The sequence below is a fragment of the Muscardinus avellanarius genome, assembly GCF_963383645.1.
Source record: "Muscardinus avellanarius genome assembly, chromosome: 9".
Classification (NCBI taxonomy): Eukaryota; Metazoa; Chordata; class Mammalia; order Rodentia; family Gliridae; genus Muscardinus; species Muscardinus avellanarius.
In genome coordinates, this window is record NC_137795.1 from 15,343,050 (window position 1) to 15,359,674 (window position 16,625).

At 46.7% G+C, this 16,625-nt stretch overlaps 1 protein-coding gene across 1 annotated transcript in view; it reads right to left on the reverse strand.

The window, feature by feature from the left end:
• Nucleotides 1–505: 505 nt before the first annotated feature.
• Nucleotides 506–16,625, reverse strand: part of LOC308267199 (protein cordon-bleu-like) — a gene marked incomplete at both ends in the record, with an annotated part of 75,221 nt that continues 59,101 nt past the window's right edge. The window contains 2 exons of the mRNA XM_080701762.1: nucleotides 506–549; nucleotides 13,348–13,486. Coding sequence (XP_080557888.1) covers nucleotides 506–549; nucleotides 13,348–13,486 — 183 coding nt within the window. The remainder of the gene's footprint in view (nucleotides 550–13,347; nucleotides 13,487–16,625) is intronic.

The window sequence follows — 16,625 nt, forward strand, 5'->3', positions numbered from 1 at the left end:
CATCTCCTTGAATGGATGGGTCCACATCACAGGCTCTGTGTTCCTACTGGCTGTGCTTATGGTTCCCGTGTTTGGGCTCACACGCTTTGTTTTACCTGGTAGACGGACTATTTGAGCTCTATCCAACTTTATAACACTGAACAACTTATGTACACGATGTAGTTTTAAGGAAAATGGAGAATAAATTCTGTGACAGAGTAACCAGGAAGAAAAGCGTGAATTAATAATCAGGGAATTGGTAATCTGTTCAAGGGAACAGATGTACACATCCAGGTCCATACTCTCAACCGAGAACACATGAAGAAGCCCTTAGCGCCCACAGAGAAAATAAGCACCTCAGCCAAAGGAATCTCTTGCAATGTATGCATTTATATGTAAATTCTAAACAAAGTAAACTGTGGGTGGACAAATGAGCCCTTTTATCCTGAAAGATGGACAAACGGCAGCAGCAGCAGAATCAGGGCGGCGGAGACACAGGAAAGCTCGGGCGGGAGGAGCCTGTCAGTCAGAAGCGCTTGGTGTGCGTCGGGAAAGACGCACAGCAATAAACTGTGGGGAGAATAGGCACAGAGTGAGCAGGGCTTGCGAGAAATGCATGTCTCCACGTTCTTCCTGAGGCCCTGGAGATTAATCAGCACTGCACAGAGAGCGTTCTGTGGCCGAATCGTATCACTTGCTTCCTCGTTTCCTTCTGACCTTTCTCTAGCTCCATTACTAAAAGGATCTCTTGGCCCATCATCCAGGATTCTGCTTCCTGTGGGAAGCATGTCCTCATTGTAAGCCTTTCGGGTTGTCAAATAAAATTCCTTGGATTTGATCTGAAGCCTTAGAATCTTTACGAGCAGAGAGACCCTCATCCCCTGGCAGGAAAACCAACCAACCATCCAGCCAACAAACAAATGTGTTTTACGTCTTGAAATCAAGTCTGTGTAGTCTGTAGAAATCTTGGGTAAATAGGTAATATGTAAATAGGTAATATGGCTTCATGATTCCCTCGATTTCAGAGCGATGGGCCCCACCTGGTGATGTACACACACAGTGAATCTCAGGCATAAATCCAAGGTACTTGGCTAATCACCGTGTTGAGCTACAGCTGCCCAAGCTGGCTGACATCTGCTGTTTTTAAAGCACAAGGCCTCTGGAGCCCTGCTACTTTTTCTAAGGGAGACTGGCCCATGGAATAAAGGACCATCGCGTACAAGTGGCTTTTAGTCCCCGAACTCTTGGGGAATAGGAATAGGATAAAGGAGAGCTATGCCTGAATTCACATCACTAAGTACAAATACCCAAAACACAGGACTCACTACCAAACCTGAGACTACTGTTGGTAGCAGGATGCTTGGGGCATGAGCCCTACCCTATTTAATTTTGAAGGGGTAAGAGAAAGTAATGGTACTTAATACAAATTGTAAATGATTCTTAAAAACTCGTGGCATCCACGCCTTATTTCTGGGAAGGAGATAATTTTTCATGAACCTCGGAAGAAGTTCTCAAAACTCTTGATATTAAAACAATAAGGTTCTTATGCCTGATTTGACTTTATACTGCCAGCTCAGAGTCAGTACACACAAAAACCAACTGGAATTACGTATGCCACCTTAAGGCTTGATTGACCTAGAACAAATCAAACTTGTCCTCAGTTTGAGCAGTTTTACTGCTTTGTAGTATTTCTATGTGTTACTCGTTTGCAGTGAAATGCTGGTAAATAGTAACTAGCTGCCTGAGGAGAAAAGGTATAAATATATGGTATAAGTTTCACTAGTTCAGAAATGGGAAGTACACAATTTACAAGTAACAAAAAGTATACAATACTATTTTTTGTAAGTTCTATGTAGCCAATTGATTCTCACAATGGTTTCATTAATTTCTGCCAAATTCTTTGACCTACAGTCTGCATATAATTTCTGCTGATAAATATAGTTTTGACATGAATGCAGATTGATAAATCTGTTTATGTTATGGAGTCAGATGAAAGTAAGACCAGGAAGATGTTGGTTAGGATTTTACTCACTCAGTGAATCACACGAAGGCTGTGGAATTGATAATCGTGTCTGAAAGGTGAGAGAACAATTTTTTGATTTTTTTTGTGCTATTGATACAGCCTTGGCTACAGATATGACCTACTTTTGACTCAATTAACCTGCACTACTAACACTTTCTAATCATTCTTGTTTTATCTAGACAATTAACAAAATGATAAATCAATCCTTGTTTTGTAACTTTTACCAATTTCTGTGCCATAAAGATTTTCTCTGTGATTGATTTCCCACCAGAGATGTCAGCCACCGGATCCAGCACTATTAGACTCCATAACAGGCACACATGGTCACGTAGCATTGGCACCGATATAGAGCACTGAATCATAGAGATCCAATAAATGCAAATAATGTCAAAAACACAAACAGCAAAATATAGTGAAACAATTAGACCTGATGAGTTTTTAGTATCTGCTACCTTTGTTTTAATATTACTTATTTAACAGTGAATTTATATAATTTCCTTTTAATATGTTTTTTGGTGGAACTGGTGATTGGACCCATGGGCATTCTAATTCTGAGCTACATCCCCAGCTTTTTATTCTTTATTTTGAGAAAGAGTCTCACTAAGTTGTGAAGGGCATCACTAATTAGCTGAGGCTGGCCACCAACCTGCAATCGTCCTGTCTCAGCCTCCCAAGCAGTAGAATTATAAGTGTGTGCCACCATGCCCAGCTTTATAATTTATTTAAAAAGTGGTTTTATTTAGCAATTTGCTTGAAAAATTCCTAAATTTTTAATAATCTGCTTTTACAAGCTGGCAGAGCATTGGACTTTTCCATTTTTTTTATCTCTAAGTTCTCCAATTTCCTCTCAACTTAGGACATAGTACCCTGTAAGTAAAGGGCTAAGAAGTAATTAGGCAAGAGAAATAAGCACCTATGTATTTTTTAATGTTATACACAGATTGATTGTGATTCTCATTGCTTCCTTCCTAAGTAGCATCCGATCCTTAATCCATACGGGGTGGATTGATGGCTATTGAGACCCCAAAATAACAGGCTCCAAATTCAGTTCCTCTTTTTTTCTAATGTGCCTCTGAGTAGGAACGGGCTGCTCCCACAGTGGGCAGCTTCATGCCATGTTTTGCAAAGGGCCTCTGCTCCCTCAGGCTTCCTTCTCTCCCGGATGCCCCGCCCTTTCCCAGGGCAGCTGGCAGGCTCTCCTGCCTGGCCAGGGAGGTGGGAGAGAAACACCAGTTGAGGGCAAGGGCTCTTCCCTGGGCATTCTCTGATGACCACGCACCTGCAGGGCTGCAGGCAAGCTTAAGAACTAACTGCTCTGTTAGGAAACAGGAAGAGCGTTTGGGTGGAGCTCAAATTTTAGGATATGCCATCAGGTGATTTCAGAGACCATTTGCCAATTCTTGTCCCATCTTCTCTTTTTTTTATGTGCTCTGTTCAGTCTGCCCATAGTCCTTGGTCAGTGTCTGGTCTCAGAGTGTAGACACTGATTACAGTCATACGCCAGCCAACACTTGGGTATGCCTCTAATCTTTCAAGGGTCTCTGCTGCTCTTCTAGGTCACTTTGACTTCAGTGTGAATTATCATTATTACTACTGATTTTGTATTGATCAAATTATCACTTTCTAATGCAAAGTGGGAGTTCTTTTCTTCCATCTGATTCCACTATTTTAGAATTTCCTTAAAATTCTGCAGAATAGGACACCTGCTCACAAATTTAACAATCAATCAGAGAGCAGTAATGTGATGGTTGTCACTGACCTATATTCTCTATGCCTTCAGAATCCTTTGTACAGTCCTCTACAAATGTAGATCCAAAAAAGGATTTATTTACTTATGCCGGCTACAGAAAAATGTGTAAGAAAATGACAGTCATGGGAAAGTTTAATTTTAAAAATTCAAAGCAAACCCAAGATCTGCAATTTGAGCTCCATATGCATTGATTTTAAATCTCCAGGGTCTTCTAAGCGACATAAGTAATTGATATCTCGTTAATTGCCTCATTGTAATCAGTACTATAAATCTTGTAAACAAACAATTCAATGCCACTAATGGGGTAAGTTCCATTATTCTGATTCATGACGGAGGTTCGACGGAAATCAAACACCAGCAGAAAGCAAGTTAATTCGAATGCTATGGGGCAAAATCCAAATGCACACCATTCTATTAGTTTTGACATGCATATAGAACACTTTTGCACATGATTAGATATCTAAAGTTTAGTATGATAGCTTAGTAATAAGAAGCAAAAAAAGTCTGAAGAATTCAGAGCAGAGAGCCATTACTCATTGTTCTTCTAATCATGCTAAGAAACCTCACACACACCTCCAAATCCCAGAAGATGAATTTTTGCCATGTTAATCACCCTTCCACACGCACAGAGGGGTTTATCAACTCAGCCCACAGTTGTCCTGACGAGGGAGTTGCCCATGGATCATGGAAGGCTCCCAGCTGACAGGAAGGGCTGGTTCTTGGCCACACACACCTTTGCACGTGCCCCGCGCTGGCTTTAAAGGCTTCCATCTTCTCTTATCAGCTCATGTAGGAAGAGCTGAAATTATGCTTTTCACAACAGGAGGTAATTTTACTTAAGATTCAATGCTCTGCATTCTCTTACGCTCAACACACGTCATTCGCCAACACTATTTGGTTCTTCTTATTCCTAACGTTACTACTAAGACGTTTAGTCCCTGGGTTCCGAGTGGGAATATAGTAGTTCCCCGTATCCAGAGGGACCAGCTCCCAAGACCTGCTGCGGAAGCCTGAAACTATAGAGGCCCAACCCCTATAAATATTATGTTACATGCTTATTGTAGATTTAGCAACCTAGATTTTCTCTTGTCTTATTGAGAATTCTTACCTTTACACTTAAAGGAAACATATCTGAATTGCTAAGATCTCTACTTTCACACGTCAGGATAGTAACTCAGTAAGACTTAAACGTAAGCACCGTGATACCCCGCTAGAGAATGACTAATATTTGGGTAGTGGGCACAGCGTGGCCCTGGTGGACAAACTCATGTCCTAGGTAGGAAGAAACAGGATTTCATTACAGTCCTCAGAATAATGCACAACTTAACCCATGACTTGTTTATTCCTAGAATTTTCCACTTGATAGCTTCAGATCCTGGTTGACTTTGGGTAACTGAAACTGTGGAAAGAGAAACTGAGGGGGCGAGAGGACTGTTGTATTGTGGGACTAGGAGAATTTTCAGTAGTTTCTCTGGTCTTTCAAAGCAAATAAAAGAGAGAAGAGAGAGAGAGAGAGAGAGAGAGAGAGAGAGAGAGAGAGAGAGAGAGAGAGAGAGAGGAGAGCGCTGCAGAGGTAGGCAGGCACAAGGCGGCAGGTCCTGGACCATCCCTCAGGAGGTCAGCTTGCTGGTGACTTGGCTCTCAGATGCTTGGCTGTGCTCTCCTGGAGCCCAGCCATTCTGCTCTTCCCCTGGGCTCACCGCCCCGCTCTGAACCCATGCTCAGCACACTTGACGTTCTGCAGACGAAAACTAAACTGAAGGCGACGTGTGGGCCTCCAGGACTCTGTGTACAGTGCGCTGCTTCCCATGCACCCAGTCCACGAGGCTCCAGTGTTGCCTAGCAACTTCCTTACATCCTAGGGAAAGCTGGTACTGCCTCCATCTGTCCAGATGGGCCAGGCTTACCTAAGGGGTCTCCATTCTCGCCAGGGATTGGGTCAATCTGCGACCAACTGTGGTCAATGGAGCAGGGGCAGGGGGCTTTCAGTGTGGGTTTCTGGGAAAGGTTTTCTTCTTCCTATGAGCTGATTAGAAGGAATAGTCCCCGAGAAATCTGGTGTCTGGCTGTGACCTATAGAAAAACCACAGATCCTTTGTTTCCAGTCTGAGGAGAAAACCCACCCTGAAGACAACACAGAGAAAATGGAGAAAGCTTAGCTCTCGGATGACCCGCTTCGCCGCAGGATCAACTCACACAGAAGCCTGCTCCTTGCTGACATTCCCATTCCGAGAGACAAGACCTTCCCTCGCTGCAGGGACGGGCTCTGGGAGGGTTTCTTAGGCTTGTGATTTGTGTTGGCCCTCTACTGCTGTGGAACTAACTGCCCCGACAGGCAGGGATTTAAGACAGAGAGCGCGGGTCCCTCGCAGTGCCACATTGTTCTCTGACTCCAGGCCTCCCGTGGCACTTCAGTTGAGGTCCCTGGGCTTTGGTCTCTTCTGCAGACTCCGTGGCAAGGGGTCTGCTCCTGCCCTGACTCAATGGCTGGCGGCAGGGTCCCACTCTCACGACCAATAAACCGAGGGCTACAGGTCCTGACAGGCCCTGGGATAGAGGCTCCCTCGGGTACTCACCAGGTGGGTTTCCAAAATTGTACCACACCAGGACTGCTGGCTTTCCACACAGTGAGCAGGCAAGAGGGCATGTGCAGGTGGAAGCCACAGTCATCTTCTGCGTTCTCCTCTGAGTGACAGGTGACATCCTCAGCTCCATATTCTACCCCTAGACACGAGTCACTAAGGCTGGTTCACATCCAAGGAGAGAGGGCTGCACGAGAGGAAAGCATGGCAGCTGGAACCATGGGGTTCTGCAGAGGTGCTGAGAACCAGAAACCAGCTGACGAAGCAAAGCAAAGCATGGTGTGCTAAGTTCCACAGAGCTCGTCCCATCCTGCCCAGGTAGAATGATAGCTCTTAGATACTGTGTTGAGCCTGTTAATAGCATCTGAGAGCTAGGCCTAAGATGCTCATACCCGACAGCCTCTAGCCTGGACTGCATCTCAGCCTAATGAAGCCAAAGAAAACAGCTTGTAGCACTGTAGTTTGATACTTAACAATTCACACAGCAAGAGAGATCCTGGATCATTTCTCTACTGAATACATATTATGTATCAGGCACCTAACCTGAGGACTGTTAAACCCTCCAAGCACTTGCTAACAGAGGAGCAGTCCCGCAACAGGAACACGAATACAGCATGCTGAATACATGGCAGACGCTGAGAATGGCCGGAGAAATCTAGGCTGAAAGGGTCAGCGGGCTCGCTGAGGATGGCTCTCTCACGCTGGCCTGTTTCTGGGCTGAGTCCACCTGGGTGGCCAGAGAACAGGCTGTGGACAGGCCGCCTCTTAGAGATAGACACGGTAGCCTATGGCCGCTCCCTCTCTTCTGGGCTCCTGACTACAAACCGTACGTTGGTTGGAAAATCCCCAACACGTGTGGCACTGAACCCATGAACAGTCTCCTCCATTTGCCCTTTTGCTTCAAGTCAATGTGGTTTCCATGACTATGAGTCAAATACATTTAAGCATTAGAATGAGATGCGAGGTTCCTCCTCTGCTGAGTTCTTAGGAGCTGGAAGAAGGTTGCTCCCGGGCAGTGTCGAGGCATGAGAAGGTGGTTTGGGCCACACACCTGGATCCCCCATTACCCAAGGACCACCCCTTGTGGACTTAAAACCCCCGCCATCTCCAAGACGCACGGCAGGGGAGTCAGCACCCTTTCAGACTGACTTGTCTGATTAAACATTAATTTTTGAACGCCCTATGGCAATTGACTTGCATTCAGAAGCAGGTACAAAGTCAAGACAATCAAAAGAATTTGAAGGATCCTTGTGAAACAAAGAAGTATCTTATTGCCCAGGGAAAGTGAATAAGTGATCCATCGAGTAGTAGCTGGGTGGTCTATGCCAGCCAGTGGTCTTCACTTCCAAAGAAGGCAGAGGAAGGTCAGAGGGCCCAACGGCAGAGAAGAGTGAATTTCCTGACCAGAGAGCTGTGCACACTCTGGCAGCCCCACTGATCCTGCGGTCACTGGACTCCTACCATGGCAGGAGCCCAGCCTGACACGCAGAAGATGCCTCTGAACATGTGCAGGTAAATGCATAAAGCTAGAGCCATCTGGAGGCAGGACACTACACCTAGTACTCACTATAGTCCAGAAAAGAACAAGAAACCACAGGGAGAGTCCCTTTTCAGACCACTCAGGCCAAGACATAGAAGCCAAAGGTAGCTACAATTCTGGCTATTGCTGGACTTCCAACTGCTTCCTTTTCTGGCTCCTTGGTTTTCCTTTCTGCAGGGAAGAGTCCATACTTATGCCTGACCATGGACCGCGAGGCTCAAGGTGACTCATGCACGAATTCCCCAGCTCTCCAGTGAGACTGTCTCCCGCGCTTTTAGCCTGCCACAGGGCTCTGAAGACAAGACCATGATGCTGATCTGCAGGAAGATGCGTTGCCCACACACTTACCAGGCTACTTTTATTCCTTTAATTTTTTTGCAGTACTGGGAATGGAACACGGGGACATTCTACCTCCAAGCTATACCCTCAGCCCTATTCTTTATTCTTTATTTTGAAACAGGGTCTCACTGAGTTGTAAAAGGCCTCACTAAGTAGCTGATGCTGTCCGCGAACCGCGATCCTCTGGTCTCAGCCTCCCAAATGCTGGGATGACAAGTGTGTGCCACCATCCCCCACTAGGCTACTTCTAACTGGAGGGACAATAGCCCCGGCTACCAGTCTTTCCCCACAGGCACAAAGTTAGCCAAGGGCTGGCCATGATTAGCAACGGCTGCTACGCCACCACTACGGGCCTCTGGGTGGCGTTCTGAGAGCATTCTCTGTGAAATCAGACAAGGTGCATTGAGTATGGAGGGGATGAGCAGGGACATCCGAAGAAGGCAGGGACAGAAAGTTTAGAAACCAGCCTGACACCCAGAGGGATGAGCAGGCGACACACAGAGGGAAATGGTAACAAGAGGCACCTACATTTGGGTCTCGACTCTGCGGCCTCCAAACCCGTGCCTTCCCCATTAAGGCTGAGAGGCTCCACCACATCGCCGTCGGGAGGAGGGTAGGGTGGGGGCGGGGGCAGGACTAGCTGGGGAGGGCCCCGAGTACACCTGGGGGGCTTTTGTGGCACCTGCCGTCCTCCACCTACATGGAATCAATGGAACAACATGAGAAGGTTATGCCCAAAGACTTCCTGCCTCCGGGTGGAGGCAAGGGCCATTACCCACCAGGCACCAAATCCAGCTACACCTCCATCAAGTCTAGACACCTCCATAAAATCCAGACACACTTCCATCAGATCCAGACACCTCCATCAGATCCAGACACACCTCCATCAGATCAGACTCACCTCCATCAGATCAGACACACCTCCATCAGATCAGACACACCTCCTCCAGATCCATACTCACCTCCATCAGATCCAGACACACCTCCATCAGATCAGACTCACCTCCTCCAGATCAGACACACCTCCTCCATATTAGACACACCTCCTCCAGATCAGACACACCTCCTCCAGATCCAGACTCACCTCCACCAGATCAGACTCACCTCCATCAGATCAGACTTACCTCCTCCAGATCCAGACTCACCTCCACCAGATCAGACACACCTCCTCCAGATCAGACTCACCTCCATCAGATCAGACACACCTCCTCCAGATCAGACACACCTCCTCCAGATTAGACTCACCTCCATCAGATCCAGACATACCTCCATCAGATCCAGACACACCTCCATCAGATCAGACTCACCTCCATCTGATCAGACAAACCTCCATCAGATCAGACACACCTCCTCCAGATCCAGACTCACCTCCATCAGATCAGACTTACCTCCATCAGATCAGACACACCTCCATCAGATCAGACACACCTCCTCCAGATCCAGACTCACCTCCTCCAGATCAGACACACCTCCTCCAGATTAGACACACCTCCTCCAGATCAGACTCACCTCCTCCAGATCCAGACTCACCTCCACCAGATCAGACACACCTCCTCCAGATCAGACTCACCTCCTCCAGGTCAGACACACCTCCTCCAGATCAGACTCACCTCTACCAGATCAGACACACCTCCTCCAGATCAGACACACCTCCTCCAGATCAGACACACCTCCTCCAGATCAGACTCACCTCCACCAGATCAGACACACCTCCTCCAGATCAGACTCACCTCCTCCAGATCAGACTCACCTTCATCAGATCAGACACACCTCCTCTAGATCAGACACACCTCCTCCAGATCAGACACACCTCCTCCAGATCAGACTCACCTCCACCAGATCAGACTCACCTCCATCAGATCAGACTCACCTCCTCCAGATCCAGACTCACCTCCTCCAGATCAGACTCACCTCCACCAGATCAGACACACCTCCTCCAGATCAGACACACCTCCTCCAGATCCAGCCAAGCTCAGCACCACACTGGTCAATGCTCAGGCTTTAACGCTTCCACCTGGAGTTTTTTACTATAGTTTTATCGTCAGGGCTGTTTGGAAGACCTGCCTGGCTGCAATTTGTTTCTGGCAGTGCAACTACATACTTAGGGCTTGGAGACAACCCCTGAGCAGAGCTGACAAGTTAAGATGGCTCTGGTTCTTCCTGCAAGTCTGTCTTGGGCTCACAGACTTGCCACTTTCTCGCCCACTGCCCACTGCCCACTGTGGGTAGACTCGCGTTGGCTCTGACCTCTCCTTTCAGTCCACCTACACTGTCAACCCCTCTCACTGGTGAGGGCGATGGCTTCAGATGACTGTGAAGAGGGCCTGGAGTTGCAGGTGAAGTGGGTCCAGCTGCCCTTTGCAGGAAGCAGGGTGGCCTCTCTGCACCCCTCACACACTGCGGGGGCATTTAGAATTTTGGAGGAACATGGCTTTCTTACGCTAAGGAACATTGTGAACGTCAGCAATTTCATGGAGACCAGGACATGGTCAGTAGTGGTAAGCACTGCTTCATATCATTTCTTCTTTTTTTCTTTCCTTCTTTTAAGCTGCACTGGGGATGGAACCCAAGGGGTATTCTACCTCTGAGCTACACTCCCTGCCCTATTCTTTATTCTTTATTTTGAAACAGGGCTTTACTGAGTTGCAAAGGGCCTCCCTAAGTAGCTGAGGCTGTCCGCGAACTGCAATCCTCCTGTCTCAGCCTCCTGGATGCTGGGATTACAAGTGTGCCCACCACGCCCGGCTTCACAAGTCTTCTTTTAAAAACACTTAATTTAAGCTTTAGAGCGCAGAGCCTTCTAATAATACTCTCCTGCTGCATGCCTTTCAACAATCAAGATATTAAGAGGCACCATCGCTTCATTTGGAGATACAATCACTTATTCCTTCCCTTAGACACAGCTCTCTAAATGTGGGAAAATATTAATTACCCCATACAAATTGTCATTTCCTCCTGGAAAGTCTAAGAGCCAGCTCCATCTGGGTGGCACTCTTTGTGGGGGCACACAGAAAAAAACACTGTCCATTCCAAGGTTCTTAATTTGCACCCATAAATCCAAGTCAACACCCAGATCTAGCTAGGGACAATGTTGTTTTAGCCTAAGTTCTAAAGTAAACTTTAAAAAATATCTAGATGTCTGTATAGAAAGTTACTTGACGTATTTTGTGGACAGGGGCTACTTTTTCTCTTTCAACCCAGAGCCTTGCTGTGGTCATCCTCTGTGTGGTGTGCTTTCAATTCATGGAGTCCTCTGATGGAATGGAAGTCCATCATCCCTGCCCCATAAAATATCCAAGATGATTGTCAGCAGGAAAGCGGCTCCTGGCCTCCTCAGGGGTCTCAAATTCTGGTGCATGGACTGGACCGGCAGCTTAGAGCACATGATGACCATGTGCACCTGTTCCTTGTAATGCCTCTCTGAGAAAACTGTTTGTACAATTCTCAATTTTAAGACACCCACTGGGCATCTGAAGGCACTGCTAGCCCACATGCCAGGACTCAGCCCATCTGGACTGACTAGTGGATCCTGCCCTCTAGTCAGAATAAGTGGTCTGCCTAGAAATCATTCAACCACATCCATTTGATCTTTTATTAAAGCAGATGCTTCTGAGGATCTCAACCAGAAGCCCTCAAAATCTCAAGAGTTTTGTCCCTTTCCCAATAGAGGGGAGCAACTTTGAAAGAAAGAAGGAAATTTCGTTATAAAATATGACAAAACTCTGTTTGAGGATCCACTGATATTTTCTTTAAACTGGATAGCATTTTCTCTTGGTAAAGAGGGTAAACTGACATGAAATATAGGTTATTGCTCCATAGGATAATTGATTCCCAGGCAGTGAAATGCTAAGGCATTAAAAGCAAGAGGTACACTGGCAGTGAGATGCTGACCGAAAGCCACAAAGCCCCTCTTAAATAAAGTTCCAGACCTGGGCCACGAACACTTGACCTTGGTGGCCTCCCCCTTTCGGGGACCACAAACACTGGGTCGGGGTCCAATGCAAGGCTGCTGACTGATGAAGGGGCTCCATGAGCCTCTGTCCAGTGGCTCCAGGAAGGGGCTCTGATGCACTGTCCATCCCGGGGGCTCAGGCCTGGGAAGGGTGGCCTCCTGCACCGCCTACTTGAAAGAGCTGCTTTTTCCATTGATGTGAAAGCAACCACTGAATGACCTTGTCATGAAAGTGAGCATCCCGTGCCCATGGGCCCAGGCACCTCGACACTCAGCATCCCTCCACCTCTTCTGAGCCACGGATGGTGGGATGGAGTGGCCTCCTAGAGGTGTTAGCACTCCATCCCATTTCCCTTGGGTTTCCTGATTCTCAAAGCATCCCAGGGTCTGTCTAGATATAAATGGAGATCAATTTTAAAGAAGATGGTCAAACTCCCCCCAAACCAATGTCAACTCGTCTGCAGGCTGAGAACCCGTAATCTGAAGTGCTTAGGACCAGACAGGTTTGGGTTTCAGATTATTTTTTCCAATTTTGGAACATGTGCCCCTACATAAGGAAACATTAGGGGGCTAGAACCCAAGTCTAAACATAAAATTCATCAATGTTTCATATACACCTTGTATACAGTGCCTGCAGGATTTTTTGCGATGTTTTTAATAATTCTGTGCATGAAACAAAGTTTCACGGTGTGGCATTTTCCACGTGTGTGTTCATGTTGGCATGTGAAATGTTTCTGATTTTGGAGCATCTGAGGATGGCAGAGGAGCGGTGCACGCTCCGTGTAAAGCAACCCTGTGGGACCTAAGATGTCTGCCCCATGGCAGGTGTCTTGCAAAATAGACTTCAGTGATGCCACTTGAAAGAACATATCCTTCTCCTACCAGAGAAACACAGCACACAGCACACCGGGCACACTCCACCTCTCACCTGTGCAGAGCTGCATCAGCCACACTCCATCCTCCCCTTCATCTCCACCTGCTGAAGGCCCACACGGAGCCATAGCATACAGCTTCTCAGGTGTTAGGAGCACTCAGCCATTCACTCCCAGGCTGCGTTTCTCATGCATAACACGTCCTGGGCTAAGCTATTAGGGGTGAGTTCCTGGAGAGCTAGAGCCAGAGCTAGCATCTCAAGCCGGCACACAACCAAGGCATGCAGGCAGCAGTGCCAGACCCACTCACCCACTGCGCTCTTCCTGTGCTCCTCCTGGTCCTCCCTGCGGCTGGGAACCAGAGGACTCCGTGGTGGGGGCTGCGCTGGAGGCGGAGCTGGCGCCCGGCGCTTCTTCTTCTGCAGATCAACCTGTGAGCCCAGAGACACCTGGAAAGCACAAAGAGAGAAGACCGCAGGGTTAGTGATCCTGCGAGAGTCTGTGATGTGCTCATGGGTCATGGGACAATGGCTGTCTGCAGCTACGAATCAGAAAATAGGCAACGGATCAGTTTTAAGTGGGGTGCTATTCTGTGTAACATAAAAAAAAACCCTCTTACTGCTCTGCTTCGCCCACAATGGACAAATCATCCCTTCATCCACAATGCCCACCCTGATGTGTTAGACACCCAGTAGCCACGTGGGGGTGGGATGGACTGTTGAACTACCAAGGTGCTTGTGCTGAAGACATCTTCATTTTACTTAATAATGACTTCAAAGTCCAAGAGCAGTGATGCTGGGAATTTTATTGCAGTACATTATGATAATTGGTCTGTTTTATTAGTAGCCATTAATCTCTTCCCGTGCCTAATTCATAAATTAGACTATTATAGGCAGCATATGTAGCAAAAAGGATTTTATAAATATAAAATATATAATTTGAATATATACACCTCTAAAATATATACATCTAAATATTTATATGCATATAAAATACATGCATATTTTATATGTATAAATTTATTTATTTATTTATTTATTTTGGTACTGGGGTTCCTGGAAGCCCTTCTACCTCCGGGCTACACTCCCAGACCTATTATATATATTTTTATTTGGAAACAGGGTCTCTTAAGCCAGCGAGACTGGCTCCAAACCAGCATGATCCTCCTGTCTCCGCCTCCTACGCGCGGGGATTACAAGCGTGCACCACCACGCCCGGCTATGTATAACATTTAAATATCTATGTAAACAAATATGTAAATGTATATAATATATACAAAGAAAGAGAGAATGGATTTGATACTGTTTAGTATTAGGTGTTTCCTGGGGTCTTTAAGAGTTAAAAGTATTCCTCGTTGATTAGAGGGGACTCTTGTACATATGTAGTTATAATAGATACCATAATTACGTAAAACAAAAATTTTGCTTAGCAGACATTTTCTCCAGCAAGTTGTGTGATGCCTATGATATTAGATTTCTCTCCCAGAATACCTTTTTTCTTTATCTAAACTTGATAACAAATTGTTTTTGAGCTGAAATGTCTGAAAATTCACTTTTTTCTACTCAGTTCTGACCTCTTGTTTCTGGGACAAGATGAGCGTAAGGTTTTTGAGACCTTGAAAAATCTGAAAAATGTTTTTATTCTTGTTAGCAGGCAGCAATTTCCACAGGTCTGTCTGGGAAAATGACTTCAGAAGGAGACATGGGTAGGGAAAGCATGAGAGATTTATTATTTTTAATTTTAATTTTAATTTTTCGTGCTGAGGATTGAACCCCAAGGCTGTCTACCTCCGAGCTACACCCTCAGGCCAATTTTATTTATTTTGAAACAGGGTCTTACTAAGTTGCTGAGGCTGTTTTAAAGCCTGCCATCCTCCTGCCTTAGCGCCCCATGTACAAGGATTACAGGGACACACCTGGCCCTCTGTGGAGAGCCACTCAGCACACAGGTGAGCAGTCTGGGGAGAAATGGCCATAAAGGGATAGAAGGATTATGCTCTAGAGAGACTGTCTGGACCAATCCATTTCCTGTCGTGGGAAACAGGCCTGGAGTCTTCTCTGCGGTGAGTTTTATTCAGCCTGGAAATTTCCACTATGTAGAACACTTTCCCACGGTGCTGAAGGGAAACCCAGTGGGCTCAGCACACACTCCACAGTTGGAAAGCTCCTATGCCAGTTACACCTGCTTCCTTTTAGATTTTATTTTATTTTTGTGGTACTGAGGATGAAACCCAACAGCATTTGACTTCCGAGCTACATCCCCAGCCCCTGTTTTTATTCTTTATTTTGCAACAGGGTCTCACTGAGTTGCAGAGGGCCTCACTAAGTAGCTGAGGCTGGCTGTGAACTGCGATCCTCCTGTCTCAGCCTCCAAATGCTGGGATTACAAGCGTGTGTCACCATGCCTGGCAACTCCTATAAATTGTTAAATTTCTGTTACTATACTTTTAATTTCCAAGCTACCCTTCTTGTTATGTGTTTTAAAAATAGCACTGGAGTGAGGCATGGTGGTGCATGCTTGTAATTACAGCATTTGGGAGGCTGAGACAGGAGGATTGCAGTTAGAGGACAGCCTCAGCTACTTAGTGAGGCCCTTTGCAACTCAGTGGGACCCTGTTTCAAAATAAAGAATAAAAAATAGGGCTGGGGATGTAGCTCAGAGGTAGAATGCTCCTGGGTTCCACCCCAGTACCGCACGCGTGCACACAGACACACACACACACACACACACACACACACACACACACACACACGCACACACACACACAAATACAAATAGCATCGCTGTCTTCTTCCTGGATACAGCAGCTTCTCTTTTCCCTCTGACACTATTGTTTATGCCTTTTTAGAAAAGTGTTTTTATTTGTACTTTATTAGGGTTTATGTGTTGTATTTTCCTGCAAGTTCTCTCCTTCTCTCCCCCACCCCATCTTTCTGTCTTCGTCTCTGTTTATCTCATTTCGACCTTTCTTCAAATTCTGGTGCTTTGGGGGGCTTGTTTATGACGCATTGTTTCTCTACACAGTCTGTTCACACACTGAGGTGCTGCCTCTAGGAATCTGGGCAGAGAGCTGGTTAGCTAGGGAAAGATCTCAAATACTCAGAGCTGCAGGATTCTCGCCTAGATGCACCAACATCTACACAGGGGATTCTCCAGTGTCCTGCCTGGAGGGTGCACTCGTCCAGCAGACTGGAGTCTGCTGAGAAGGTGCGGAGGCTCCTGTGTGGCAGGTGGAGCGCCATGCTGCCTGTTTTAGTACAGACTCAATTGTCTCTGATCTCCTAGACTCAAAGCCTCTTGGTTCTACGGCTTCCAGTGTGGGGAGCAGTTGCCTGGGCAGGAGGGAACCTGAAGGTCTTTGTGCCTCGCGCACACATGTCTGACCAACCTCTGCTGCCAGCTCCTTCTGCACTCCCAAGTGCAGAGAGGAATCTGTGCCCCAACTTCCTGAGCCTTCGGGTACCTGGCCTCTCTAACCCGCTCCGCTGGCCCGAGGATTTGCCACAACCAATGTGCACTCGTGCTTCTACAGGGTCTCCCCAAAGCTTCTCTTCTTCTTTCACAGTGGACTAATCATTCATACCCATT